This window comes from Tenrec ecaudatus, chromosome 13 (genome assembly GCF_050624435.1).
Source record: "Tenrec ecaudatus isolate mTenEca1 chromosome 13, mTenEca1.hap1, whole genome shotgun sequence".
NCBI classification, from domain to species: Eukaryota; Metazoa; Chordata; class Mammalia; order Afrosoricida; family Tenrecidae; genus Tenrec; species Tenrec ecaudatus.
Window position 1 is genome coordinate 85,824,771 of NC_134542.1, and position 25,672 is coordinate 85,850,442.

The 25,672-nt window shown below is 39.2% G+C and overlaps 1 protein-coding gene across 4 annotated transcripts in view; it reads right to left on the reverse strand.

Moving 5' to 3' along the window:
• GALNT13 (polypeptide N-acetylgalactosaminyltransferase 13) overlaps window positions 1–25,672 on the reverse strand; it is a 540,793-nt gene that overhangs the window by 67,203 nt on the left and 447,918 nt on the right. For all 4 annotated transcript variants that reach the window (XM_075529413.1, XM_075529412.1, XM_075529411.1 and 1 more), the window contains one exon: window positions 308–447. In XM_075529413.1, coding sequence (XP_075385528.1) covers window positions 308–447 — 140 coding nt within the window. The remainder of the gene's footprint in view (window positions 1–307; window positions 448–25,672) is intronic.

The following is a 25,672-nucleotide window of genomic DNA, read 5'->3' on the forward strand; positions in this document are numbered from 1 at the left end:
AATAAATGTGTCTGGTAAAAATGCAAGCTCCTTGGTGCCTACGGTAAATTTTAGATCCCCAACTTTTAAACTGTTGTTACCAAAACAAGAAAATATTATTCATCTAGTGTTAAACATTTCCTTTTCTATTATAATTTCCAATGATAAGGACCCATCGAGTCCTTGTGAAATATGAGAAGTTATTTACCACGGATCCATTCTAAAACTCTTAAAGGATTTTATTCATAACACGAAAACTACTAAGCACCTTAGAAACTGCTCCATTTGCAAATATATTTATAACTTAACCAAAATAAATAATTCATACCTCACCAAGTGAGTAATAACGTCTTGGGATCTGGGAGTCCGGATAGATGTTTTCAAGGTACCAAGAAAAGGGCTTACACTGCAGATTCTCTCTGAGTGTCTTTCTGATCGACACATCTCCGTAATCCACTTTGACAACACCTGGAATATTTCACAGAAACACGTAAATGAGTGTGTGCTAGTTTCGTTTCAGCACTGTCATCCTGTTTACTCTCAGGTGTGTCTCCCTCTATAATTACCATGGCAGCTGCTGCTACTCTGGCTTTCCTGCTATCATTCAATTAGCAACATTAAAAGAAGACAACATACAGTCTCTTCTCTCGTTATGACTTTTAAAAAGCAAATGTTTATTACCAAGTATTTGTACTTCTTTGATTGAACAATTAGTCAATTACTGGTAAGTAAAAGATTAATATCAATTTAGCACCTTACAATCAAATTTTAAGATCTGTTCTGTTTCTCCTTAAGAAAATGTCAATGGCTCCAAAATTTTTGAAAATGTTCATATTATTCTTATAGTTTAATTTATTCACCAACGATAGAATTTAAATAAATGTGGTCCTCATAATGAACTATACGTAAATGTTCTTATTCCCTTTTTTCAAACTTCTAGACTAAGTTTACTGTAGACTTGACTATTTCCTCATTGATTGTGTTGTTATTGCTTATGACTTACTGTAAATCACTTCAAGTCCTTGGAAAAAGTAAGTTAGTAGTGAAGAAGTATAAATCAGCTAAAATAACAAACTGACAGGAATTTATCCATGTGTATATTAAAGTTGCTTATATTTAATTCATATAACAGATTATATGAAATAAAAAATTAACATTTTTATCATAACAGAGCACTTTATAGTTTGAAAATAGAAACAATATCACTAATATTTATAAACACATATAGCAACTTATACATTTCTCGCTGTTATGTACTCACAATGACATTTATCTGAAAGGATGAAATAACTGTCACACATTTTCAGTTACTCTCTAGGATATTTTGAAAAGGTTAATTGTATCTGTCAGACCAGTAAATAACCAGGGGTGGCAGAGGCAAAAAGGAAAGAAAAGCAAAAACACCTGCATATTTAGGGTTTTCTGTGCCAGACAAGGAACAAAGAGGCTTGATCATTCTGTCAAGTAAGGAGGAATCGTTTAAAGACCTTTCATATCAGGATCTGGTGCCCTCAAAAGTGCCAGTGTGTTTGAAGCTCATCATGCATTAGGCCTCCTTCTCTGCTGCTACCCTCTCCTCTGCTGAACAGACTCTTTATTTTTGGTTAGAAAGCATTCAATTGATGTTCAGACAGCCAACCCATTTCCTTCCTTAAAAAATATTGATTTTTCTAGTTGGTCCTTGAACAGAAAACAAGATCTTTGGGCTTTTTAAACAATTATTTGCTTTCAAAATAATTCTCTCTAGAACTGCAAATCTGGAGTATTACCTTCAAAGACACTCAAAGCATTTATTGAAGCAACCCACTAATGGCTTAATTGTATTAAATGTTCTAGCAATTGAAATGATCTAATTCCAGTGCTTAGTCCTCAAAATCATATAAATAGATGCCATTGGGTCTAGGGAACAGGGATGCACTGTGCCTTAACCAGACTCTTTTCAGTAGTCAGTCTTACTGTGCTGGTTTCATTTTTGAGTCTGAGTCCATTTAATTCAGGTGAGATATTTCATAATAGCCACACCCTCTTTCATCGTGCAGATATGCAAGAGTCATGGCTACAGGACACTTCCCTGGGAGGAGTTGATGAGTAGTTTTCTGAGCTGAAGGATTGCTTGGAGATTCATTTGCATATCACTTTACATTAGATCAGAGAAAACATCCATTGCCCATATCATATTTGGCAAAGAGTAGTGACCCCTTCTCACCTGCCACCTCTAAACCACCCTTTGTCACTGTCACTGTCACTGGGGCCTGCATTTTATTCCAATCTAGGAGAATTATTTTAAATAATATTTCCCTAAACCAAACTCAATTATTCAGTCTATAGCAAGTCATTTAGACCCTATAGAACAGGGTAGAATTGCTCCTATGAGTTTCTGAAATTCTAACCTTTTATGAGAGTTCAAAGCTTCTCCTTTCTCCAACAAATTATTTAGGAATATGCAAATATATATCTTATATTTGGGTTAAGATATATATATATATCTCATAAGTGAGAGATTCTGTAAGAGACAGCAGAGTTCACCAAACATTCTATGTACTCCACCAAATTTCCCATACTCTTTCAGTTAGGCAGGGACAAACAATTGATCTTGACCTGTGGAGTATGTCACTTCAAGTCTAAATCCTAGAAGAGCAGGCATGAAAATGTCCAACCCTCTCTTCTTGATTCCAGATGGAGCGGTTATACACTAACAGGGCTGGTCACAGAGTGCTGGAGTAGAGCCCCATCCATTCCCCTTCCCCTCACCTTCACATCACGTCATCATTTAACTGGAACATGTATAAATCTATTTTTTCTTAAACCTATGAGCTCTTATAATTTTTTGTTAACCTAGCCTGCATTCACCAATTTACCTTTATCCCCCTCTAACCCTTCACTGAGGATTGTGGAGAGAAAATAAGAGCAAATGTGTCTGCTAGTTATTTGTGGTCATCAGTCTTAATTATTCCCTTTTGTACTGGAGGCCAATTGTATTACATGTTCTCTTCGGCAAGCCATTTGCTCCCATGCTGACTCAGTTATACTTTCTTTTCACGTCTCAAATTTCCAGTACTTGTTTCCATTCACATCCAATAACAGTGAAGAATGTTTTATAAGAAAATCAAAATACTCAGAATAGAGCCACCTGACCCACATGTCAATATGGATTTTTGTATCTGCCTGATCCCCTGGTAAGCAGATCAACACTCTTCTGAACTCTTTGAAGTTAATGATTCTACTAACACTTCGGATTCTATTGTTTCCTGCTATTTGAAAGAGTTGTTGATAAAACAAGTTATCCTCCATGAAATATCATTTTCCCCGATACTTTGGATCATTCCTGAGAGGAATGAAAAATGGCTATTATCTGGTTTGTTTTTATACCATACAAAAACCAACAACCATATAAAAAAGTAAAAAACTCACCTTCAGAGATTCTGTCTACCTTCTGTTGCACGCTGATCGACCTGCTAATTCGATTACCTTAGCTCTCACACACTCTTCCAAACAAGACTTCGCCTCCCCTCGGGTTCAATTCTCAACCTTTGTTTATTCTGCCTTAAAGGAACCTTTCTGTGTAACTCACCACTCCCTTCTTGGCCCCCTTGGAAACCAGGAGCCCAAGCTCGCCATGCCCCACCCTCCCCCGCCCGATGCCTCTTTCTCTGGGGCATTTGCTTAGTCCTCATCGGGGCCACAGACATTAGAGTATCCCAGGAGCTTCAATGAGATGATTCAGATCCATGACTTCCAATACTATCTCACTCGTCTCTAAATTCTAAATGACATCACATGCCCCTCCAACGTCTTGCCCATTATTTTTATTTCCATACCTAATTTTAAAAGCAGGAACGTGTGGCCAGGCAGCTAATTATGATCCATAGCAACCCTGAGTGACAGAGAATGGCCAGATGGGGTTTCCAAGGAACGCGACAGTTTAAGGACGCAGCCTACGACCTCTGTCCCAACACAGTGCACGGTGAATACACACCACTGAACATGGCCTGATGACATCACTGTGCCACCAGGGCTCCTGGGCCATGTAGTACAAAGGTTCAAAGCTAATACACAAAATAGTTATTTTAATTCTTCAACTTGTTCTGTTTCTGTAACTAGCACACACAAGCACTCATTTTGCCTGCATAAAATCATGATTAAGTCTCTTTACCTCCAATACATACTCAATTTATCACCAATTACTGTTAGCTCTGTGTTTGCACTATATCTCTGGCCTATTTATACCGTCTTGCTCTCAGTCATTTTAAAGTCATTGCTAGACTAGTAGACATTTATATCATGCAATAGCGTCCTACCTGGCCTCCCTGATATTTTTCATTCCCCCATCTGCTGTTTATTTGAAATTGTCTATAGACAATGTCTATAAGAATATAAATCAAATCATGTAACTCTGCTGCTCAAAAAATTCTTATGCTTTTCCACTGTATTAAAAATAATGGCCACTCTCACTGCCTAGAGAGCCGTTATGAGTTGGCTCTGGCCCATCTCACAGAGCTCCTCACCTGCGCTCACTTCTTGTTAGTCACCATGGCTTTCTCCTACTCTGCTTTTCTTCAAACATGCCAAGAATGCTCCGAATTCAAAACTTGCTACTCTTCCCATTTAATTTTGAAATGTGAATACCCTGGCACTTTGTTTCTGTCTCTGCTTACATTTCAATTCCTCACGTTTTCTCTGAACCTCAAAGGAATTCCTTCTTCACATTGTCCTCAGATAGTCTGTATGTTTCCATGCTCCGTACTTGCCCCATAACATGTATTGATATTGCATGATAGATTAAGAAAGTTATCAAATTATAGAGTGATTTATTCATTGTCTCTCAATAACCACTTTAGACAAAATTAGTGCGTTCCTTGAAGCCCGAAGTGATTTTTCAAATCATGTCTTATAAAGTGTTATGGATTTTAAATTAAGTAATGCCAGAAAATGTTAAAATAACATCAGCATTATTTATTACTGAATATAAATGCTTTCTGAATAGCAGATTTTGAGTGCCGGTGGTGTAGAGGTTATACGTCAGATTTCAATCTGCATGGTTAGCAGTTCAAAATCACTAGCATCCCCGTAGAAGAAAAAGTGGGCTTTCTTTTTTTTTTGTTATTAAGCCCAAGACTGGGCTTTCTACTGTAAATAGTGAGCGTCTCAGAAACCCACGCAGGGTCACTGTGAATCTACAGTGACGTGATGAGCATGTGAGATAGTATATTATAATGGATATCATTATGTTGCATGTTCAGCAAACATCTAGAGTAGGGGTCATCAAACTATGGGCCAGGGGCCACATGTAACCCACCTAGGACATTTACCCGGCCTGCCAGGTGTTTTTGCCTCATTTAGTGTTTTACTTCAAAATAAGATATGTGTAGTGTGCATAGGAATTTGTTCATAGTTTTTTTTTTAAAGCTATAGTCTGGCCCTCCAATCGGTCTGAGGGACAGTGAACTGGCCCCCTGTTTAAAAAGTTTTAGGACCCCTGATAGAGTCTGGTAACAGTACTCAAATAATCTTTTGGTCACCAACCATCCTATTCTACTCTCGCTATCAGTTTGGGTAGGTTGTGTTGGGCTGATCTCATCGCCCTTCCTCAGTTGGGGAGCTCAGATTAAAGCCTTATCATAAGAGACTCTGTTGAAGGTGAAGATTCTGATTCAGTAGCTGTGGAGTAAGGCCTAGCCATTGTACTTCTCACAAATTCCCAAGGGATGCAGCCTTTGCCCCCATGGCAAATACTGAGTACCACTCATGGCAGTCCCAGCAGTTCATTTCTCAACCTTATACCCAACTCAGACCCCAATGATCGGTTTAAGGACAGACATATGAAAAACAATAATACAAGGGTCTAATAGACATGCACTCTGAGAATTGTCTGCGACCACTGTAAGTCTATAATTAGTATCCTCTCCACCTGTTAACACTAAAAATGATTTAAGGCAGGAGCTTCTGGGGTTACCACAGGTGGTCTTCCTAAGACTGTGTATCCAATACAAATGTATTATGAGGATAGGGAAAAACGTATTGCTATAAAATCATTGAATATTTAATCTCCAAAAATATCAAAATGTAAAGATGTTGTTTCTCTAAAACCCTGCATCTTTTCTGTAGCAATCCAATAATCACAGAGATGTGTTAAACATGATTCCTTTGGGATAATGTGTGCATGTAAGAACTGGATACCTAGTAGCAATACTTATCTCATATGCAGTCAAAAGTTAGACAATAAAAAAGTCAACCTCCAGAAGAATTGATGCATCTGAGTCATATTGTTAGCAAATGATATTGAAAGGACCATGGACATCTATGAAACTGAAAAAATTTGTCTTGACAAAGTATAGCCAGAATGTTCCCTACAAGGGAGAATGGGGAAAAGTGTCAGGTGCTTTAGACATGCTATCAGGAGGGACCAGTCCCTGGAGAAGGTCACCATGCTTGGTAGAGTGGGGGGGGGGCAGCAAAAAGAGCAAGACTCTCAACAAGTGGGTCAAACGAAGCAACTATGGTGAAGACGCCGAAGACTCAGTTAATGGTTACTGCATAGGGTCACTGTGAGAGTGAATCAATTGGCGACACCTTGCAATGTGAAAATGAAAATATGTTTAATGTTATATTCTCATTACAACTAAATAAAATTAAACAAGAAATAAGAAAGCAAAACGCTGATAAAATAATTTTGCTACTCAAAAATTAGAAAGAAAAATACATCTTTTTAATAGTTTAAACTTTGCAAATAAATATGGATTTTTTAATATGAGGAAATTATATTAACACATTTGCCAAGGATGAAAACCAGTTTGCATGCTCCAGAGTAAGCATTTATACATATATATTTTTTCAAAGTCCCATCGAAATTAAAATAATTTTATTTTGTTAGTTATATAATTTGAACAATTGTCCTCATTAACTTTATGAATACAGATCAGCTTTTTCTTTTCTCTCTCCTCAGAAACTATAATTAAAATGAAAAGCTAATTAATTTGAAAAACTCCTCGCACCTCGTTACTCACATACCCTCACAACAGAGGTCCTGAGTTACACATCTTCGTGCTGTTTCTGTGTGTGTCAGAGAATGGCTGTTCTCCTCAGGGCTATAATTCTTTCAAAGCAAACTGCCAGGCCTCTATCCATTGAGTCAGCAGTCAAATATATTAGCCATCTGTATCACCTGAGCCCGGGCGGTAAATTGAGTCACCTGTTGGGATGCTAATTGTAAAGTCCACAGTTCAAATCCACCGGATGCTCCACAGGAGAAAGGTGAGCCTTTTTTTTTTTTGCCTGATAAAGAATTACAGCCTTGGGAGGGAGGGACAAAAATGAGGAGCTGATATCAAGGGCTCAAGTAGAAAGAAAATGTTTTGAAAAAGATGATGACAACATATGTACAATAGTGTTTGACACAATGGATACATGTATGGATTATGATAAGAGCTATAAGAGCCCCCAAGTAAAATAACAAAAAGTTACAGCCTAAAAAACCTCTGGGGCAGCTCTTGTATGCCCTATCAATAGCTATGACATAGAATCTGCCAATGCCAGTGGGTTCTGAGTTTAAGGTACTCCATAGTAAAGATTATTAAAGATGATTCTATTCCAGAATATCTAAGTATTATAATATGTCAGAGCCTTAGGGGATTGTTGGAACTCTTATTAGTTTTTTAAATTAAAACTACTACTTTTTTCATTTTTGCTATGCACACAAATTGCTCAGACTCATAACCTCTCATTAGGAAGTACTAGCCAGGACACATTAAGAAGATGATGGCCATGCCAGCTAATAATATTTAGTAGTTAGCTTTTGAATTTATCATTTACTATTAGTGTTGTAATTTTATTTTAATGGAATAAAAATGACAATAAATTGTATAGGGAACAGAGCTTCCCCTGAGAGCTTGCTATGCAGAAGAACCAACCACCAGGCAACCTTTCAACTTAGTTACCTCTGTCTGTTCTATAGTCAAAGACGAGAGCAAGGCTAGGGATGAGTTTTCTAGGTAATTGCTTCAAACTTCAGTTCAATGTAACAATAAAGATTTCATATTCTACCTCTTTGTCCCAGATGAATAAAAACATGAGAAATAAGAAAAGTGCAACTTTACAATAACCTTTTAAATTAAAGGTCAATTCGATATCCGTAGAAGCAAATGGACTATAAAATGTGCACTCCTTAGGAGCTTTCCCCAAGCAAGGACTTTCCAGCCAGAGCTTCGCATCCTTCAGAGACTACAGCAGTAGAAGTGTGTGGCCACCAGCCCCACATGTCGTACTGCATGTAGGAAACACACTTGTGTGCACGTTCTACCCAGTTAGTAAGGATAGATTCATGTGCACGAAATTATTTGAGAAATATGCATTCTTGTTAACAATTCCAAAATACAGATAAACATGTCAAATAATCTAAAAGCACCTGTAAATATCTATATTTATAATATGGTAATTATTTATATACCCTTTATTTATGTATTAAAAAAGATTAATTTCCATTCAGTCAATGTATATTAAAAAACACAACTGTTTTTTTCTGAAGTTCTTTATATTGTAATAAGCATTTGCAACATGCTTCCCCCAACCCATATATTCTTCTATAATTGTTTCTAATGCCCCTATGGAATTCAGTTTTAAAAACAGCTCACAATTCTGTTAATCAGTGGCGCCCTGGCAGCTAGTGGGACATGTGTCGGGCTGCTAACCACAAAACCAGCAGTTCAAATCCATCAGTTACTTGGACAGGAAAGATGAGATTTTCTCTGTTCAGAAAGATTTACAGCCTCAGAAACCCACAGGGACAGTTATACTCTGTACAATCTGTAAGGTTGCTGTGAGTTGTATCAATGCTATGGCAGCAGATTTTATTTGTTGTTTTTAAACTCGTGGGATGGAGCACTGGTGATTCGGTTCGGGAAGCACTGGGCTGCTGGCTGTAAGTTCAACCCCACCAGGTGCTCTTTAGGAAAAAGATGCGACTGTCTCTACCATAAAGATTCCAAACAACCCAAACTCGATGTCATCTAGTCAATTCTGACTCATAGCATCCCTACAGGCAGATTGTAACTGCCCTTGTGGGCTTCTGAGACTGTAAATCTGCATGGAAGTAGAAAGCTTCATCCGCTCCAGCAGAAGACCGGTGGTTTCTAAGTGTTGAGCCTGTGGTTAGCAGCCCGACTTGTAACTCACTGCAGTGCCAGGGCTCCTACATGAGTATTTACACATGCAAAAACCTATGACTAGAGTAGATGCAAGAGAATCATTCTCTGGCTGTTGCCTAAAATAATAAAAAAAAATAACCTTCCTTTGGTACTTTCTAGATTGCACTGCCACGGACATTGGCTGAAAGGCTGTAGGGACTTGGAAGAAATTCCCAGGGGTATTAATGAGTGTGTTAGTTCAGGTAGACTAAATAAACAAATTCATAGACACTCATATGTGTCTAAGAAAGAGGCTTATCTAAAAGAGCAATTGAATATTGAGAAAACATCCCGGCTCAGTCCAGATCAAGTCCATATGTCTGATATTAGCCCATATATCTGATACCGATCTAGAAAAAGTGCTCTTCAGACTCATGAAACATATGCAATGATGCCGAATGCAGAAATATCACAGGCCAGTGGGTGGAGAGTCGTGTGTCATTAAGCATCTCAGCACTGGCAGGGGTCTCCACATGGCTCCTCCAGCTGCCAGGCCTCAGCCACATCAGGGAAGATCCAGGCTCTAGCTCCATGTGCTTCTCAATGGGAGTGAGAGGGAGCACCACTTGCCCTGCCTACAGCGAGCTATTTATCTCCTTAGTGCCTCCAAATGAGGTCATCAAGCTGCACCCTGATTGGCAGGCTACACTCCACCCCTTCGCTCTTAATCCTCTCAAATTGACAACAGATTATGTAACTACCAAAATGAGTGACCTTTTTAAGAAAAAGGTGGTCTTGGGGTTACTCATTGGGTTGTGATCTGCAGGGTTGGCAGTTTAAAACCACCAGCCACTCCGCAGAAGACAGAGGGGATTTCTCCTCTAGGGGAGACTTACCATCTCAGAACCTTACAAGGGCAGTTCTACCCTGTCTTACAAGGTCACACTGAGCTGGCACTGACCCAAAGGTAGTGAGTGTTTTTGTTTTGTTTTAAGAAAGGAAATTCCCCACAGTTACCCTATTGTTTTTGCAATTCATCGTCGCGTATAACTTCCCTTTCTCTCAGAACCCAGAAGTAGCTCTCAGAAGCTAACTTTTCCCAAACACTCACCTCCTCCGGCATCCACATGTCCGCTGAAACTCTCAGCCAATTGTACCAATTTATCAAACCTCCTAGAACAACATTCTGAAAGCACAAAATCCCAAACACTTTCTGTATGCCTCTGTACCCAAACTCAAACCCAACCCACTGCCATCCACCTGGTGCCACTTCACTGCGACCCTAGAGGACAGAGCCGGACTGCCTCCTGTCGATTTCTGAGTCTGTTTATGGGAGTAGAAAGTCACAGTTTTCTCCTACATCGAGCATGAAATATTGTGCAGTCCTTTAAACTGAGGTGTCATGAAGTCAATCAGTCCTGTCTTGGCCCATCCCATTTCACAAATATGTGTAATTCCTTGTCCACCGCCCCACAAATTCGAATATCCCAGCCTTTCAAGGAGTCAGATCTGGAAACCAGCCTCGGAAGTGAGTGTGAATCGACTCCACTGAAGGGAGTTTGGGGTTTGGAGGCGTTCCTTGCTCTGCACTTTGCAATCACAGCTACTTTCTCTTTCGCAAAGATTAATGACTATGCACCTAGGGAGGGGCTCCCTCTGAGTCAGGTAAAAAGTTGGCAGTCTATTTGGGACACCGAGGGGGAGAAAGACTGGAACCCCCATTCTTGTAGAGTTACAGTATCAGAAACTCACAGGGGAAGTTCCATCCTCTCCTATGGAGTCAATGACAGTGAGATTGTTTTATTTGTTCATTTGTTTGTTTTGTTGGGTAGGGAATATTAGGTCCCTCAGTTAAGCCTGCTCCAATTGAGCACACATGAAGATTCAGGACCCTGCTGAGTTCCTTCCACCCTCTCCAGCAAACCTCAGCATTCCCCAAACTGAGCCTTTGTTTCGAAAGAATGGGTGCAACTGGGCAAAGGGGATCTCTGGCTAGAGACCTCAGTCTTTGAGAATCAGAAATTTGCTTCATCCAAAATGTCTTTTGGGTGGGTCACCCTGTCTTAGAAAGGCAAAACACAGCAACCTGCTTGCCTTATAGTGCATTCCAACTCAAAGATCCCACATCAGATTTCTAAGGCTATAAATCTTCATGGAGCAGGTAATCTCATTGTGCTCCTCGCTGTTTCAGCTAATGACTTTGAACTACCAAACTTGTGGTTAATAATCCAATGCACACCTGAAGGTTTCCCCAGGTTTAAGCGGTGCAAAATAAGAAACTTAATCAGAATTTCCATGTGAGTTAGACAAACTGGGATTCGCCTTTGGAAGCTTGATGTAAACACTGATTAGACATCTCTGTGAATGCATCAATGAGTTGTGGAGGGCCAGGAATGATCTCCATTATTTCTTTGTAGCACAGACAGTTGTGACTTAAGGCCTGTTCAGATTCGGATTTTGAAAATAATTCTAGGTTTAACCTAGGTTTGGTTTTGAGTGAGTATGTGAGTCCTGGCTAAGGAATGAACAATCAGACAAGTATCCAAGAACATCCTCACAAAGGAGGCATGCTGTCCAGAGAAACACATGTCTTCTATCATATTGTGTGACTACAACACTAGCCGGTTGTCAAAGGCTGTAACACAGCGGCAGTGTTTCAGTTGTGCACAGCGTGACGATGTATTACAACTGACTGGAGGACACCTACCAACATTGCCGGCTTGGGATGAGTGAAAGTGGATCCAGAGTTATTCAGCTATAATACGAGGCGTCAACTAGATTTACTTTGTGAAAAGGAAGAGAGTGGAACAAGAACTCATTCATTCAAGCCTCCATTGCTTTGTAGCAAAAAAAAAAGATGCTCAGAAAGAGTGTAAGCCAATGGTTGTCAGGTTAACGACAAAGAAAAAAATATAAGGCACCTCTGGTCAACTACCCTTCACCATATCTACCTGAGCCAACAGGGTTCCAGTAGGCCCACTCTTGAAAACCCTCCCAGCCACCCTGTGGCCTTTTATTCACTCTTCTCAAAATTTTAGAAAATTTGACAGCCTTAGACTTAGTTTCAGGAACAGTCTCCCCAGGGTACACCAGAAGTGGTGTATGTAGGTCATTCGTTTGAGCTGACCTCTTGGTGGCTAAACTCACCAAGTAGATAGCAAAGCAGTCAGTTTGTAGATCATATTTTAAAGACACCTTGTAAACACATATCATTTGGAATTGATCAGTGCATGCATAAAGTGGAACCCCTGTGGCAATACTTTCTTACTTACCCTTTATGTTACACTATGACCCCACATTTGTTACTTCGTCTTATTAACAAATAACACTGTACAATAATTTGAATTATTTAGGGAAATGACCAGCCAGGTTTTATGTAGTCAGTATTATTTTCTGCAAAGTCAATAAGGAAATCTAATTATGTTTTTAAATTATGAGTTATTGGGGGGAAAACAAAACAATAACTTACATAGCCCAGGGACATTATTGTGGATTGGTTGTCACATCTTATTAACTCAAGTAATATGTGAGATTATATTACAAAACACATTAACTCCAAACTGAATATACTCAGCCAATTCTTGATTATCTAGGTCAACAGAATGTAAACCTAGAGTGCATAATTTCTTAAACGGAATTACCGCTGTGTCATGTAATGAGCACAGGTTTACCCTCTACAGTCTAGGGAAAGGCCTTAGACTACATGGGGCTGCAGTTAAAGGTGATTAAGAAGCCAGCAGATCGATTAGTCTAGAGCAAACTTCTTGGATTTGAACCCCCCTCGGTGATGTCCTGGATTTGTGACATGGGGCATATTTTTTAAGAGCCTTATGAGCCCCAATAAAAAGATTAAAAAAATATCTTCAAGAGTCCTCAATAAAATGATTAATAATCAAAAAGAATTGCCTGATGAAAAACATAATTTAATTTATTGAATGCTGCTATTACAGTTGTTATTTGTGGATTCGGATTGTTTGCGCATTATGTTAAAATAAAAGTTGGATGTATTGTTGAGCAATACCACGTAGTTATTTTAATAACCATGGTTCTATAATTTATGTCTCAGTTATATATGCATGAGTATTTAGGTATGTATACATCGATTAGTACCTCTTGTCTTTGAGTTGATTTTACCTCATGGCAACCTCTTGAGTGTTGTAGTTGAAAAATTAAAGAAATATTTCAATTAAAAAAAAAGAATTTGATCAGATGTTAGTGTCTTCACTTATTAAACGGAGACCATATTAACACTTTCCTCAGAGTGTTAAACATATTATAAATAAATATAAATATTTATATTAAATATTATATTTATATTAAAATATAAATATTTTAGTATGTCAAGCATTCATAAAATTCATGATACATAGTAAATGCTTACTGAACTGTAAACCAAACTCACTGCCATAGAGTTGGTGCCAACTTGCAGAACGGCCCCTGTGAGTGTCCGAAGCTGTCACTCTACTGACCTCGAAGGTCACAGCCCAACATGGAAACACGACAGCAGGGCTCCGTGAATGCTTCCTAAATGTTCCTTATGATCTGGGTGGTTTTAATGTGGATCGAGACCTAAGGAGGCACCCCATCTCTGAATAGAGGGGTAGGCTGGTGATTTCCTGAGCCTGAGCACTTCCATTGTGTGTTGATGAAGAGTGGGAGGTCAGCTACTGACTTTGGCACAGCTACCCTTTCAAAGGGAAGCAAGTCTACACGTCACTGTCATGGCTTCTCACAAACACAGCCCTACAGGTATCGTTGAAGGTCTCAGCCCAACTATTTTCCTGAACCCAAAGTACTAATAAAATGAAACTGAAACTCGACACATCCCCGCACTCGCCACTTCCCCCGCCTGTAATTGTGCTTTGGAGGGACTGTGACACAGATGCTACAAATTAAACTAAAAGGAAAAAACAGACAAACAAAGCAACTAATTACATAATCAGCCTGGCTTCTCAATTAAGATGACCCATTAAAAACAGTAGAAAATGAGATGCTAAAAAAGTGTTCTAAGAGAGCATACTAATTTCTAGTTTCAAAAATAATTGCATAAAACATTCTCCAACTCTATGTTCAATCCATTGTCCCATGCGGTATAGACGACTATAAATAGGTGAATTGGAAAGGGTGATAGAAGTGGCGTGAGTTAACTCCAGGATAGTATGTACTGTTACTCTAGAAGCAACAAAAAGTTCAATAAGCATGAAAGTAACTTATGGTTTGGGGAATGGTAGAGAAATATATAGCTCCTGGGGTCTCTGTGTAGGGTTTATCTCCTATAATCATACTATGCTTGATAATGAAAATAAAGGAAAGTGTATTTATTGCATGCGTAGGACACAGTTCACAAAACAGACCTAATATGGTTGGTATGAGACCTTCTCAGCCGTTATTCAGTCACGATGAAAGCAGCCGGATGTGTCAGCTGTACTGTGCACACGGCAGTCAGCTGTCTACTGTTCTGACACTCTACTTTTTGTTCCACTGTGCATTGGATGCTCTGGGCCACAGCTGTGTACATAGCAGCCAACAACAGCAGTCTACGGAATGCCTGCAATGACTTTCTTCCCGTCCGGATAATCACATTTTTTCCTCCAGCTTTTATTCCTCTAAGTCTGTTTAATTTAACAAACCCTCCGAGTGTCTGGAGGGAACTGTGGAGCCACTGGGAAGGGGGTAACATTTTAAAAGAAAGAGTATGTGTGCGGTGGTTGGAGTATCGTTCCTGTCTTATTTGGGGCGGGTTTGATTTGTCTAGAGGAAAGGGAAATATTGTAAATTATACCATAGCTGTAATATTCAAGTATTCAATATTCAAATTCTATTAAGAATATCAGATGTGTTTTTCATATAAGTTTGCCTCTCCTTTGTCTGTGTCTGTTGCGAGTTAGTTAGCTACCACAGAATCATTGATTAGAAGATGACAGAGGCAAGTGCTGAAATATTCTGGGAGAAAAAATTCAACCTAGTAGAAAAATGTTCATTATCAACATATGGCATCACAAACTTGCATCATAAATGTAATTATTTAGGTTAGAAATGATGTCACAGATTTTTCTTTTTTAATCTGAGGATCAGAAAAGGTGATTAGACTTGTATGAAGTGGCAGGACTGACAAACTGAAAAGCTTTCTTTGGAATCTAGGCTTCTTGACTTTCAACTGACTGCCTTTAATTCAACATATTTACCTTAGTCACCAACTCGAGTGACTGTCTCAAGCGACTAATAAGTAAAATGTGTTGAAGTAAAGAACAGGCATTAGGGACATTAAATTGGGGACAATTTACTCGGGGTGCTGCCTTGAAGCAAATGAAATGACTTTTCCTTGAGGGTGTGGTCTAATTTCTATGGAAGTGGACACTGTGGGGAAGCTTAATTGCTTTTTTGCTGAATCCAGCATTTGGCATCTGGATCTCTTTCTTTCTCTCTTTTTAAAACATGAGTCAATGGTCTTCAGGATTGCCTGCTAGTTCCAGGAGCCTTCAAAACCTGCCATCTGACCTGCCAGCTATGAATTCAATCACCTGTGCAGTCCGTGGTGTCCCTTCCAATCCCAGGTTCATCAGTCCCCAAAGCTACACCAGCCACAAGCCTCCAGCTTAACATCTGATCTACAGACTTGAAATCAGACTTGGCACCTATTTCTACAAGGTGTGAGCCATTTCCTCAATATATTACTCCCCAAATGTCGTTGGTCTTCCTTCTCTAAAGAATCCAGCTTAATACAAGCTTAATCCCTATTTATTGCAATTTTCTAATTGTAAGATTACAGATATATTTGCAAGGCGTACAGAGAATACATGCACAGCATAGGCAATCAATTCACTAATAATTGGGGAGATACAGTCAAGGATGATTTCTCTGAGGAAGAAAGCTTTGAATCATGCTGAGTTTGTACAGCAACCAAATAGACATTACAAGAGAATCATCGAGATGTCTTATTTTCCTTTATAACCAGTGATCTTTTTAGATATAATCCATTTTTTCATATTTTGTCTTTGGTGAACAGACTGTTAGATAGCCCTCAATTATCCTCACTTCCTGATATTTACAACTTTGTGGACTTCCTTTCCTTGGCATGTGAGCAGACCCTGTGAACTGAATTGCTTCCAACAAATAAAATATAACCAGGTATTGGGATGTCATTTCTGTACTAATGTTACATAAGACTGTAACACATCATGCTCACAGATTCTCTCAACTCTCTCTTACTGGCTTTGATGACATAACCAAGCTTGTTGTGAACTGTCCCAAGGAGACAGATACAGGAAAAGAAACTGAAAATGGCTTAGAAGCAACAGCCAATGAGACACCGAAGCCTTTAGTCGGATCATGTACAGAGAACCAATTTTGCCAATGCCTACGTGAACTGGCAAGCGGAGCTTTCTCTAGTTCAGCCCAGAAGGCTACTGAGGCTCCTTGGGTCACCTAGATTGAAGCCATGGGAGAGATTCTGAGCCCTGTATCAAGCCATGCTGTGTCCAGACTCTGGACCCAGGGAAGCTGTGAAATGATACATTCATGGGGTTCAAGCCACTAACTGGGGTCCTTTGTTATACAGCAATGGGTAACTAAGTGGGCATTGTCCTCGTGTATCATCTCAAACGATGCAGTATGTTCTCTTTTTTGTCTGTGTAATAAATAGCAACGGCGCTCGACATATCTGACCCTCTCTGGCTTCCCGTTTGTCACAAGGCAGGAATAAACAAGCCAATATGACCCATTCTTTACTTGTCCTGATACCAACCAATCCTCCCACATCTATGCGGGGTTTGATCATTCTTGGCAATGACCACACAGAACTTGCAGTCAAGATTCCTACTGAAGGGGCTTTATTAGGGAAGAGGTTCTGCTGATGTAATGGTTACACGTTGGGCTGTGACCCTCAAGGTCTGCAGTTGGAAACCACCAGCACCCTGTACAGAGGAGATGGGAGTTTCCATTCCTGGAAGGTAAAGCGTTCCTGTTTCGAAAACTCACAGGGGACAATTCTTTGTTTGTTTATTTAAATCATTTTATTGGGGGCTCGTACACTTCTTACCACAATCCATACATCCATCCATTGTGTCAAGCGCATGTGTACATTTGTTGTCGTCATCATTCTCAAAACACTTACTTTCTACTTGAGCCCTTGTTATCAGCTCATTTTCCACCTCCCTCCCCGCTCCCGCCTCCCTCATGAACCCTTGGTTATTTATAAAGTATTATTTTGTCATATCTTACACTGTCTGACATCTCCCTTCACCTACTTTTCTGTTGCCTGTCCCCCAGGGAGGAGGTTATATGTAGATCTGTGTGATTGGTTCCCCCTTTCTACTCCACCCTCCCTCCACCCTCCTGGCATCACCACTCCCACCACTGGTCCTGAAGGAGTCATCTGTCCTGGATTTCCTGTGTTTCCAGTTCCTATCTACACCAGTGTACATCCTCTTGTCTAACCAGATTTGTAAGCTAGAATTGGGATCATGATAGTGGGGGAAGGGGGAGGGAGCATTAAAGAACTAGAGGAAAGTTGCATGTTTCAAAGGTGCTACACTGCACCCTGACTGGCTCTTCTCCTCACCCCCCCACCCCTCTGTAAAGGGATGTCCACTTGCTTACAGGTGGACTTTGGGTCTCACAGGGGCAATTCTATCCTGTTATAAGGTAGCCATGATTCGACCATGATTCAGTGACAGTGACTTAGTGAAATATAAATTAAAATAATTATTTTAGACTAGAATAAAATGCAAGTGCCCGTGACAGTGACCAAGGATGGCTTAGAGGTGGCAAGGTGAAAAGGCATCACTCACTAACTACTATTTGTTGGCATGGACTTGGTGGCAGTGCCTTTTCTGTTTAAATGAGGATGGCTACTGGGGTACCACAAGTCAGGATCAGCGATCCTCGGCTAGCAGCCATGTTTCTCTTTGGTTCTCAGCCTCTCAGCCACATGGTCTCCAAGTCTCTCTCGGGACCTTGGTCTCTTAGCCACAAAGTCCCTCAGCCTTTGCCTCCATGGGCCAGGAAGGGAACCTGCCTGTTGCTCTGTCCCACAGTTCCCTGGTCACAGGTCAGATAAGAAGGAACCCCTCGTCTCAGCACTGCTCCTTGGAGTCTCAATGCCGCGGTCTGTGACAGAGCTGGTCTCAGTGGCTTCTGCCACTTCAGACAGAGATCTTGAATGTCCTCTCCCAAGGTCCTCTGGGCCTTTCTCTTCTCTACTGATATTTCAAAAATGGCTCATTCATATAGTCAGGAGGACGGTAATGAAACTGACTAATCCCCTATACTCGTGTTCCATATACCCTCATTCCATAGTCCCACCCAACAATTTGGTGGGAATTACAGGGACTTTGGTAGAAGAGCCATATGAGGCATTACACCCCAACACAGTATGTATAGGATGATTGTAATCCTATATAAATATCCCAGAAAAACAAGAAAAATTTCTGGAGGGAATGTTATAAACCATTAGTATTATCATTAATTCCTCAAAAGGTTCCATTTATGGATTCATAAACAAATATATCCTACCTCCATCTCCCAAGATATTATGCCAAGTTCTAAATGGTATGTGTTAATAATCACCATAGAGAATAAAGGGAAAGAGTATAGTTTCAATGTGTGACTAATCCATGTCTGAAAATGACCCTTCTGTGTGTTAGCATCCCAGATCCACCATTCACTAGCCAGTCGGCCTTGAGGATACAAGAAATATAATGTTACCACTTTATAGAATAACTGTGAGGAGATAAATTAGGGAATTCATAAAAAAGTGTCTGGCACAGAATGAAAGCTTAAGAAAATTAACTACTGTCATGTGAAAAAATAAAATAAAATATTTAGATTACCAAATCACTTTTATTGTATTTTAGATACAAATGCAAACAAAATTTTAAGTTTAATTTGCGTGCCTTCTGTCAGAGTTGAGAAAATTCAGAAGCAATTTTCAGATACTTCAACCCTGGAGGAAGATATTTGCTACTTCAAACAACAGTCATTAAGCCAGGGCTTTATTATCTTTTCATAGGGATCAGTAATCTAAGGCAGTGTAATCTGTTTCATGCAGCGACACATAAACACATCTTGCATTGCTTTCCTCTTGCTCAACGGTCAGTGTTCACTGCGCTAAAGGCCCTCTGTCAGGCACTGTGATGGGACTGTGTGCTAATTTAAAAGAAGACTAAAATGTAAGCTTGCTAAACAATATAACTATAGACTTCTGTTTGATCACAAGCCAGCATTAAATTTCAATATTTACAGAATATAGACACTGTGGGTCTCTGCTTTTATTAACACACGAGTATGCTTTCATATTTTAAATAGTTTCTAGATAATTAACTTTTAGATGTTTATTTTGTATGTAAAGCATGAGAATCAAGTAACTGAGGAAATGACTGTGGGAGTTGGTTAGACAATGTAAATAGGCCCAGAATGAATGACTTTAAAATCATTTATGCTAAGGCCCTGTTTTAATATTTACTCATGGTCTCCTAAGCAAGATCTCCATGATTAAACAGATCGAGTTTGGGTTAAGCTATAGAGTGCTAGCTGAAAAGTTGCAGGTTTAAACACAAGCAGAAGCTTCCAGGGAGTTAGGCCCGGTCATTTATTTTTGAAGCACCACGGTCTTTGAAGTCCTACTGAACTTTTCTCCTCTGTGTCCACGGGCATAGCATGACTTAGAATCAACTGGAAGGCAACTAGTAACAACAGGATTTTTAAAATGTTAGGAAAATTTCATCAGTTCTTATTAGCAGCAATTTAATTTAAGGTATTCCAAAGAGAGAGGTGAAAAGGAAATACGTGGCTTTTTTTGCATGCCAAGTTTATTTGATAAGAGTATATATGTTCCCTCTTAACCATTAAGACATATTTTATTACCATCAAACCACATTTTAAAAGTTATTTGGCCAAGAGAATAAATTATTATATTTATGTGGCTTTTCTTGTAAAGATTGTATCCTGCTAATTTCCCCATTAAAGCACACAAGCATGAGTAAGCTTCATGGGTTATGTGTGGTCATTGCAATGAATTCTCGAACCCAGCTGAGCAGTAGCGTGTGTCGCAGGCGAGAGCTGGTGTGTGACTTGGTAGGAAAGTTGGAGGTGGATGCTTGACCTCGGTCTCATGAATTGGCCAGGAGCAGCTGATGCTGATTTGAGACTAAGGTTCCTCCATCTTTGTGAAGTCGGAGGGTTCCCTAACTCTTTCCTGTGTTTTTTTCTGCCAGCTGAGCTTTGAACTGGATGTATTAGGACATATCTTAGCAGTACATGAATTGTTCCAAACCATTTGCCCTAAACATGGTTAATTTAAGCCACATAAAATGCAGTCTGAGGTGCAAACTGTGTTATATTAAGCATGGTCACCAGAGAGTTTGAATAATGATTGGGGGTACATTTTCTATGCATCTGAGTTCTCTTGATGGCAGAAATTAAGAGAAGGAGTTGTTCTCTAGACCATAAAGTACTATTTCTATATTGCCTATTGTCTCAAGAGAAGAGGCATGAAGTGACACATTTCAGAGCATTTAAAATGAGTCAATCAAGGAATTTAGTAACATTTGTGAAATATTATATATTATTCATCTGTACTTTGAGCCAGTATAACACAGGACAACTTCTCCCCCCATCCCTACCGTGAGGTCCTTGAATGGGGTTGCATGTAAGTGTGGTTTGCCAAGTAGGTTCCTTTTACAGAGAACTGGTTATCCCTGCGCCTGTTTCGTAGAAAACAAAATAGAGATGAGATGGTCTGTGGGCCTTCAATTTGAGTAGTCTACTTGGACTTTCCCCCTTTGGTATGGATTACAGTTCAATATAAGAAGGCCCCAAACCTCCTAGGTAACAACAGGATGAAATTCAGAAAGGACTGATGTTGTCAAAGATTTCAACTTGCTTGGATCTACAATCAGTGTTCATGGAAGCAGTAGTCAAGAGCTCTAACAATCCACTGTATTGGTTAAAGCACTGCATTTAGGTGTTGAAAATTAAGGAGCTTGGCTCGAAGGCTAGGTGTGCCTGGCTCCAGTCACAGTATTTCAATTGCTTCAGATGCATGTGAAAGCAGGGCATCAAATAAGGCAGAGCATGGAAGAATCATTTTGTTGGAGTTATGGTGCTGGTGAAGAACATTAAAGTACCACGGGCTACCAAAACAGCAAACAAATCTGTCTTGGAAGAAGTACAGCCAGAATGCCCCTTAGAAGCACAGATGGCAGGAGTTCATGTAACTGGTTTCGGATATGTTGTCAGGGGAGACTCCTCCCTGGAGAGGACACCATGTCTGATAAAGTGGAGGGGCATTAAAGCAGAAGAAGGCCCTCAGAAAGATAGATCAGCATGGTGGCTGCATCATGAACAATTGACAGGACGGCATAAGACCAGGCAGTGTTTCTCTCTCTTGTTGCTCTGAGGAAGGAAGAGAAAGTAGACAACTTGAAGAATGCATGTCAGGGGGGTTGTATGTCCTCAGGACACCCTGTGATTTGTTCCACAGCCAGGCACACTGTAACTATGGGCAAAATGAGAAACTCTCTCAGGCCCTCCCTGACTACCCTATCTAAAATGTTATGTGCATTCTACCCCATTCTATGATTTTTTAATCACTTCTACCATTACCACAATCAAACAGTATTCATTTGTTTATTGTCTGGCAGGTTCCAGGTAGATGAGGATTTTTAAACATTTCATGTAGAAACCTATGACTAGTGCATATTAATCAATAAGTGTTTGTTAAATGAATAAATAACTTATTTTAAGAAATGCTAATACTTCCTTTGTAACTTTTAATTTATTTGGTATTTCCCTTTAAATTTTATTAAAAAAAAACATTTCCTTTCCATATTTTCATATTATTACATGGACTAAAGTCATAACACACAGCAATTCTCCCTTCATGGTAAATTTAGAGAGTCTTGGTTTCTAGGAAAGCAAGTGTAAAAATTACAAAAATAATGCTTTATTTTGGGTGAGTAGTAAGACATTTTATGATTCAAAAATAAAATCAAATTTTAAAAAATCCACCACTGTCAATAAGCATGGGCCATAAATTGGTGAAATGGTAGATCAGAAAAAGATGAGAAAAACTCAGACAACTTACTAGATAGAGTAAATCATTAGTTTCAAACTAATACTTAAGAACGACTGCTCCATTACCTTTTATAATTTATGTACTGAGCTGCTCACTACAAAGTCCAAATTCAAACATTCTTAGTTTTTTTTATTTTGTCTCGTCATTGTTGCTTTGTTTATTGTTTGTTTTACATACTGTTTGTGGTTTCTATTATTTTCTGTCTATTAAATCCAGGATAGGTGGAACTACAGAGATGAGCTGGATGGATAATTGACTAGGGTCATGGCAAGGAAGGATGGGAAGAAATAGGGAGCTAAGGACAAGGGGTACAAGGAGAAAATGTTCTATTATTGATTGTGGTGGACATTCCTAAAACACTAATATGATTGAATGATTATATCCCAATAAAACTATTTTAAAAATAAGGATAAAAAACAAATATAAGGGGAAAGAGCCATGACAACATATGCTATTGCATTATGCCAACAAGGAAGAGCAGTAAATGTGGTTATCCAAATTTAGGCACCTACCACTGATGCCAAATACAAAAAATTAAATATTTTTACCAACTTGGCATTCTGAAATGGAACAAACATGTAATCAAAATGCATTGCTAATTACTGGTAATGGTAAGAAAACAGAATTGGTACCTGAAAAAATATGGCCACGGTGATACAAACACAGAGAATGCAGAATACAACTTTGTAAGTCCAGTGATTTATTCATTGCAAATGCCTTTATCAACAATATAAATGGCAACTATCCCCGTGGACCTCACTCCAGAGCATAATAAGAATAAATTCAATCACATTGTGGAAATAGACAATGGAGAAGCTCAATACGGTGACAAAGAAGAAGGTCTAGAGTCAACTGTGGAACAGACCACCATAGGCTCATGGGCAAGATCAAGTTGTTGCTGAAGAAAATTAAAACCAATCAGTGAGAGCCAAAGTATGGTCCTGGTGTGTCCTGCTTAAATTTAGAAACCATCACAAGGACAGATTTTATCTACTGAACAGTAATGAGCAAAGACCAGAAAAGCTGAGGGATGACATCAAGAGCACCGCATATGACAAAAAGCACAGGTCATTAAAAAGAAAAGCTATAAATGACCAAAATTGGTGATAAGAACAGACAATGAATATTGTTCTCAGAAGCAGAGATGCTAAAGCAGCTAGAAAAGGTGATGTAAGAACAGATCACAGATTTTCATAGGATGGTACAAGAAAGCAAAATAAAATATTCTAATGAAATAGGCAAAGATTTGTGGCTAGACAATGTATAGAGAAAAAAGTGCATTCAGCATTTCTCAAGCTGAAGGAACTGAAGAAAAGTTCAGCCTCAAGTGTGCTATTGAAGAATTTTAGACAAAATATTGAACAGTGCAGGAAATAACAACAAATAGGTGACAAGGATACACAGAATCATGGTACCAAATAGAAGTATTCATTTTTTTCAACCATTTCATGAGGTAGCACATGATCAAGAATTGATGGTACTGAAGAAGTTCAAATTGCACTGAAGGAAATGGAGTAAAATCAGGCTCGTCGAGCAATTGAATGAAAATCAACTGAGCTGTTTAAATATCAGAAGCAACACTGGGAATATTCACTCATCCATGCCGAGAATAGTGGAAGACAGCTACCCGACCAACCAACTGAAGGTGCGTATTGATGTTCATCCCAAAGGAAGGCAATCCAACCGAATCAGGAAACTAACAATACCATGAATATCACAGGTAAGTAAGTTTTTCTGAAGATAATTTTTAAAAAGTTATAGTAGTACATCTATCGGAAACTGCCAGAAATTCAGAAGAGGGTGTGGATTGAGGAATACTACTGCTGACGTCAGAATGTATTTTGTCTGAGAGCAAGGAACACCAGGAAAGATGATTACTATTTCCATTGATAATGAGAAGGTGACCAAATATGTCAATCATAGAAGACTGTGGATAACATCATAAAAGGGAACTTCAGAATACTTAATTGTGTACATGCCAATCTAATCTAAACATCAACGAAAAAGGCAATCATTCAAACAGACCAAGAGACTACCGTGTGGTTTTAAAGCAGGAAAGGTATACAGGAGGATATATCTGCTCACCACACTAATTCAATCTGCATGCTGAGCAAACAATGCAGACGCTGGATGACATGGAGAAGAATGCAGCACTAGAATTGGAGGATGATTTATTAATAGCTTTTCATATGCAGAAGACACAGCATTTCTTGCTGAAAGAGGACTCGAAACATTTATTTCAAGTATTAAAGATGAAGATCAACGGCAACAGCCTTCAGTTGAGTTATGCCTCCACAGAAAGAAAAAAATCCTCACAACGTGTTCTATAAGAAACAACATGAAACACCGAAAGAAAAAAAAAAAGAATAAAGTTGTCAAAGATTTCATTTTACCTGGAAACAAAGGAGTCATTTTGAGGGCTAAGGTGGATCTGACATAAGCCATAATATTTTCAGTTACCTCAGATGTATTCAAAAGCTGGGCAATGATGAAGAAAGACCAAAGAAGAATTTATGAATGTAAATTAAAAGAGTTGGAGAATACTATGTAGCACAAGCTGGCTGAATGGATAAATATATCCTATAGGAAGTAGAATAAGAATTCTCCTTACATGGGAGGCTGCTGTTGATATGAGGACGGACTAACTCCTGGAGAAGCATGTCACACTTTTTAATTAGAGGTCAGTAAAAAGACAACTCTGATAAAGATGGATAGACACAGTACCTCAACTATGGACTCAAATATATCAATGATTTTGCAGATTGTACAGGGCCAGGCAGAGTGCTCTTAAGTTGTATATATGAACATTATGAGTCAGAACTGACTGGACAGACCAAAGAGGAATATGTGTGTGTGTGTGTTAGATGCCTTTAAGTGGTTCCAAATCATAGTGACACTACGCCTATAGCTGAATGAAACACAGCCATGCCCTATGCCATCCTCAGAATGATCCTTGAGCCCATTGCTATTTCAGCGACATCATTCCACCCCATTGAGGGTCTTCACCGTTTTCACTGTCTCTCCACTTTATTAAACGTGATCTCCTTCTCTCAAAATTGGTCTCTCCTGATTACCTGTCCAAAGTACACATGATGACATTTAATCACCTCACTTCCAAGAAACATTATAACTGTACTTCTTGAAAGCAGATTTGTTTGTTCTTCCGGAAGTCCCCGGTACTATCAATATTTTTCACCATGACCACAATTCAAATGCATTGATTCTTCTTTGGCCTTTCTTACTCAATGCCATGTCCAATTTTCACACTCATATAAGTTGACTGAATATACTCTATTTGGGGTCAGGTACAGCTAGGCCTTCAAAGTGACACCCTTCTCCTCCAATATTTTAAAGAGATCTTGAACAACCTATCCTATCCAGCCTGCACTCTTGTTCTTGTCCACTTGACTTCTTTTGGTTCCCCAATGCAAAGAACATGTGAAAAGAACATGGTTTGAGTCCCTTGAGGAGGTGCACTGAGGTGTGGGCAAGTTGAAGA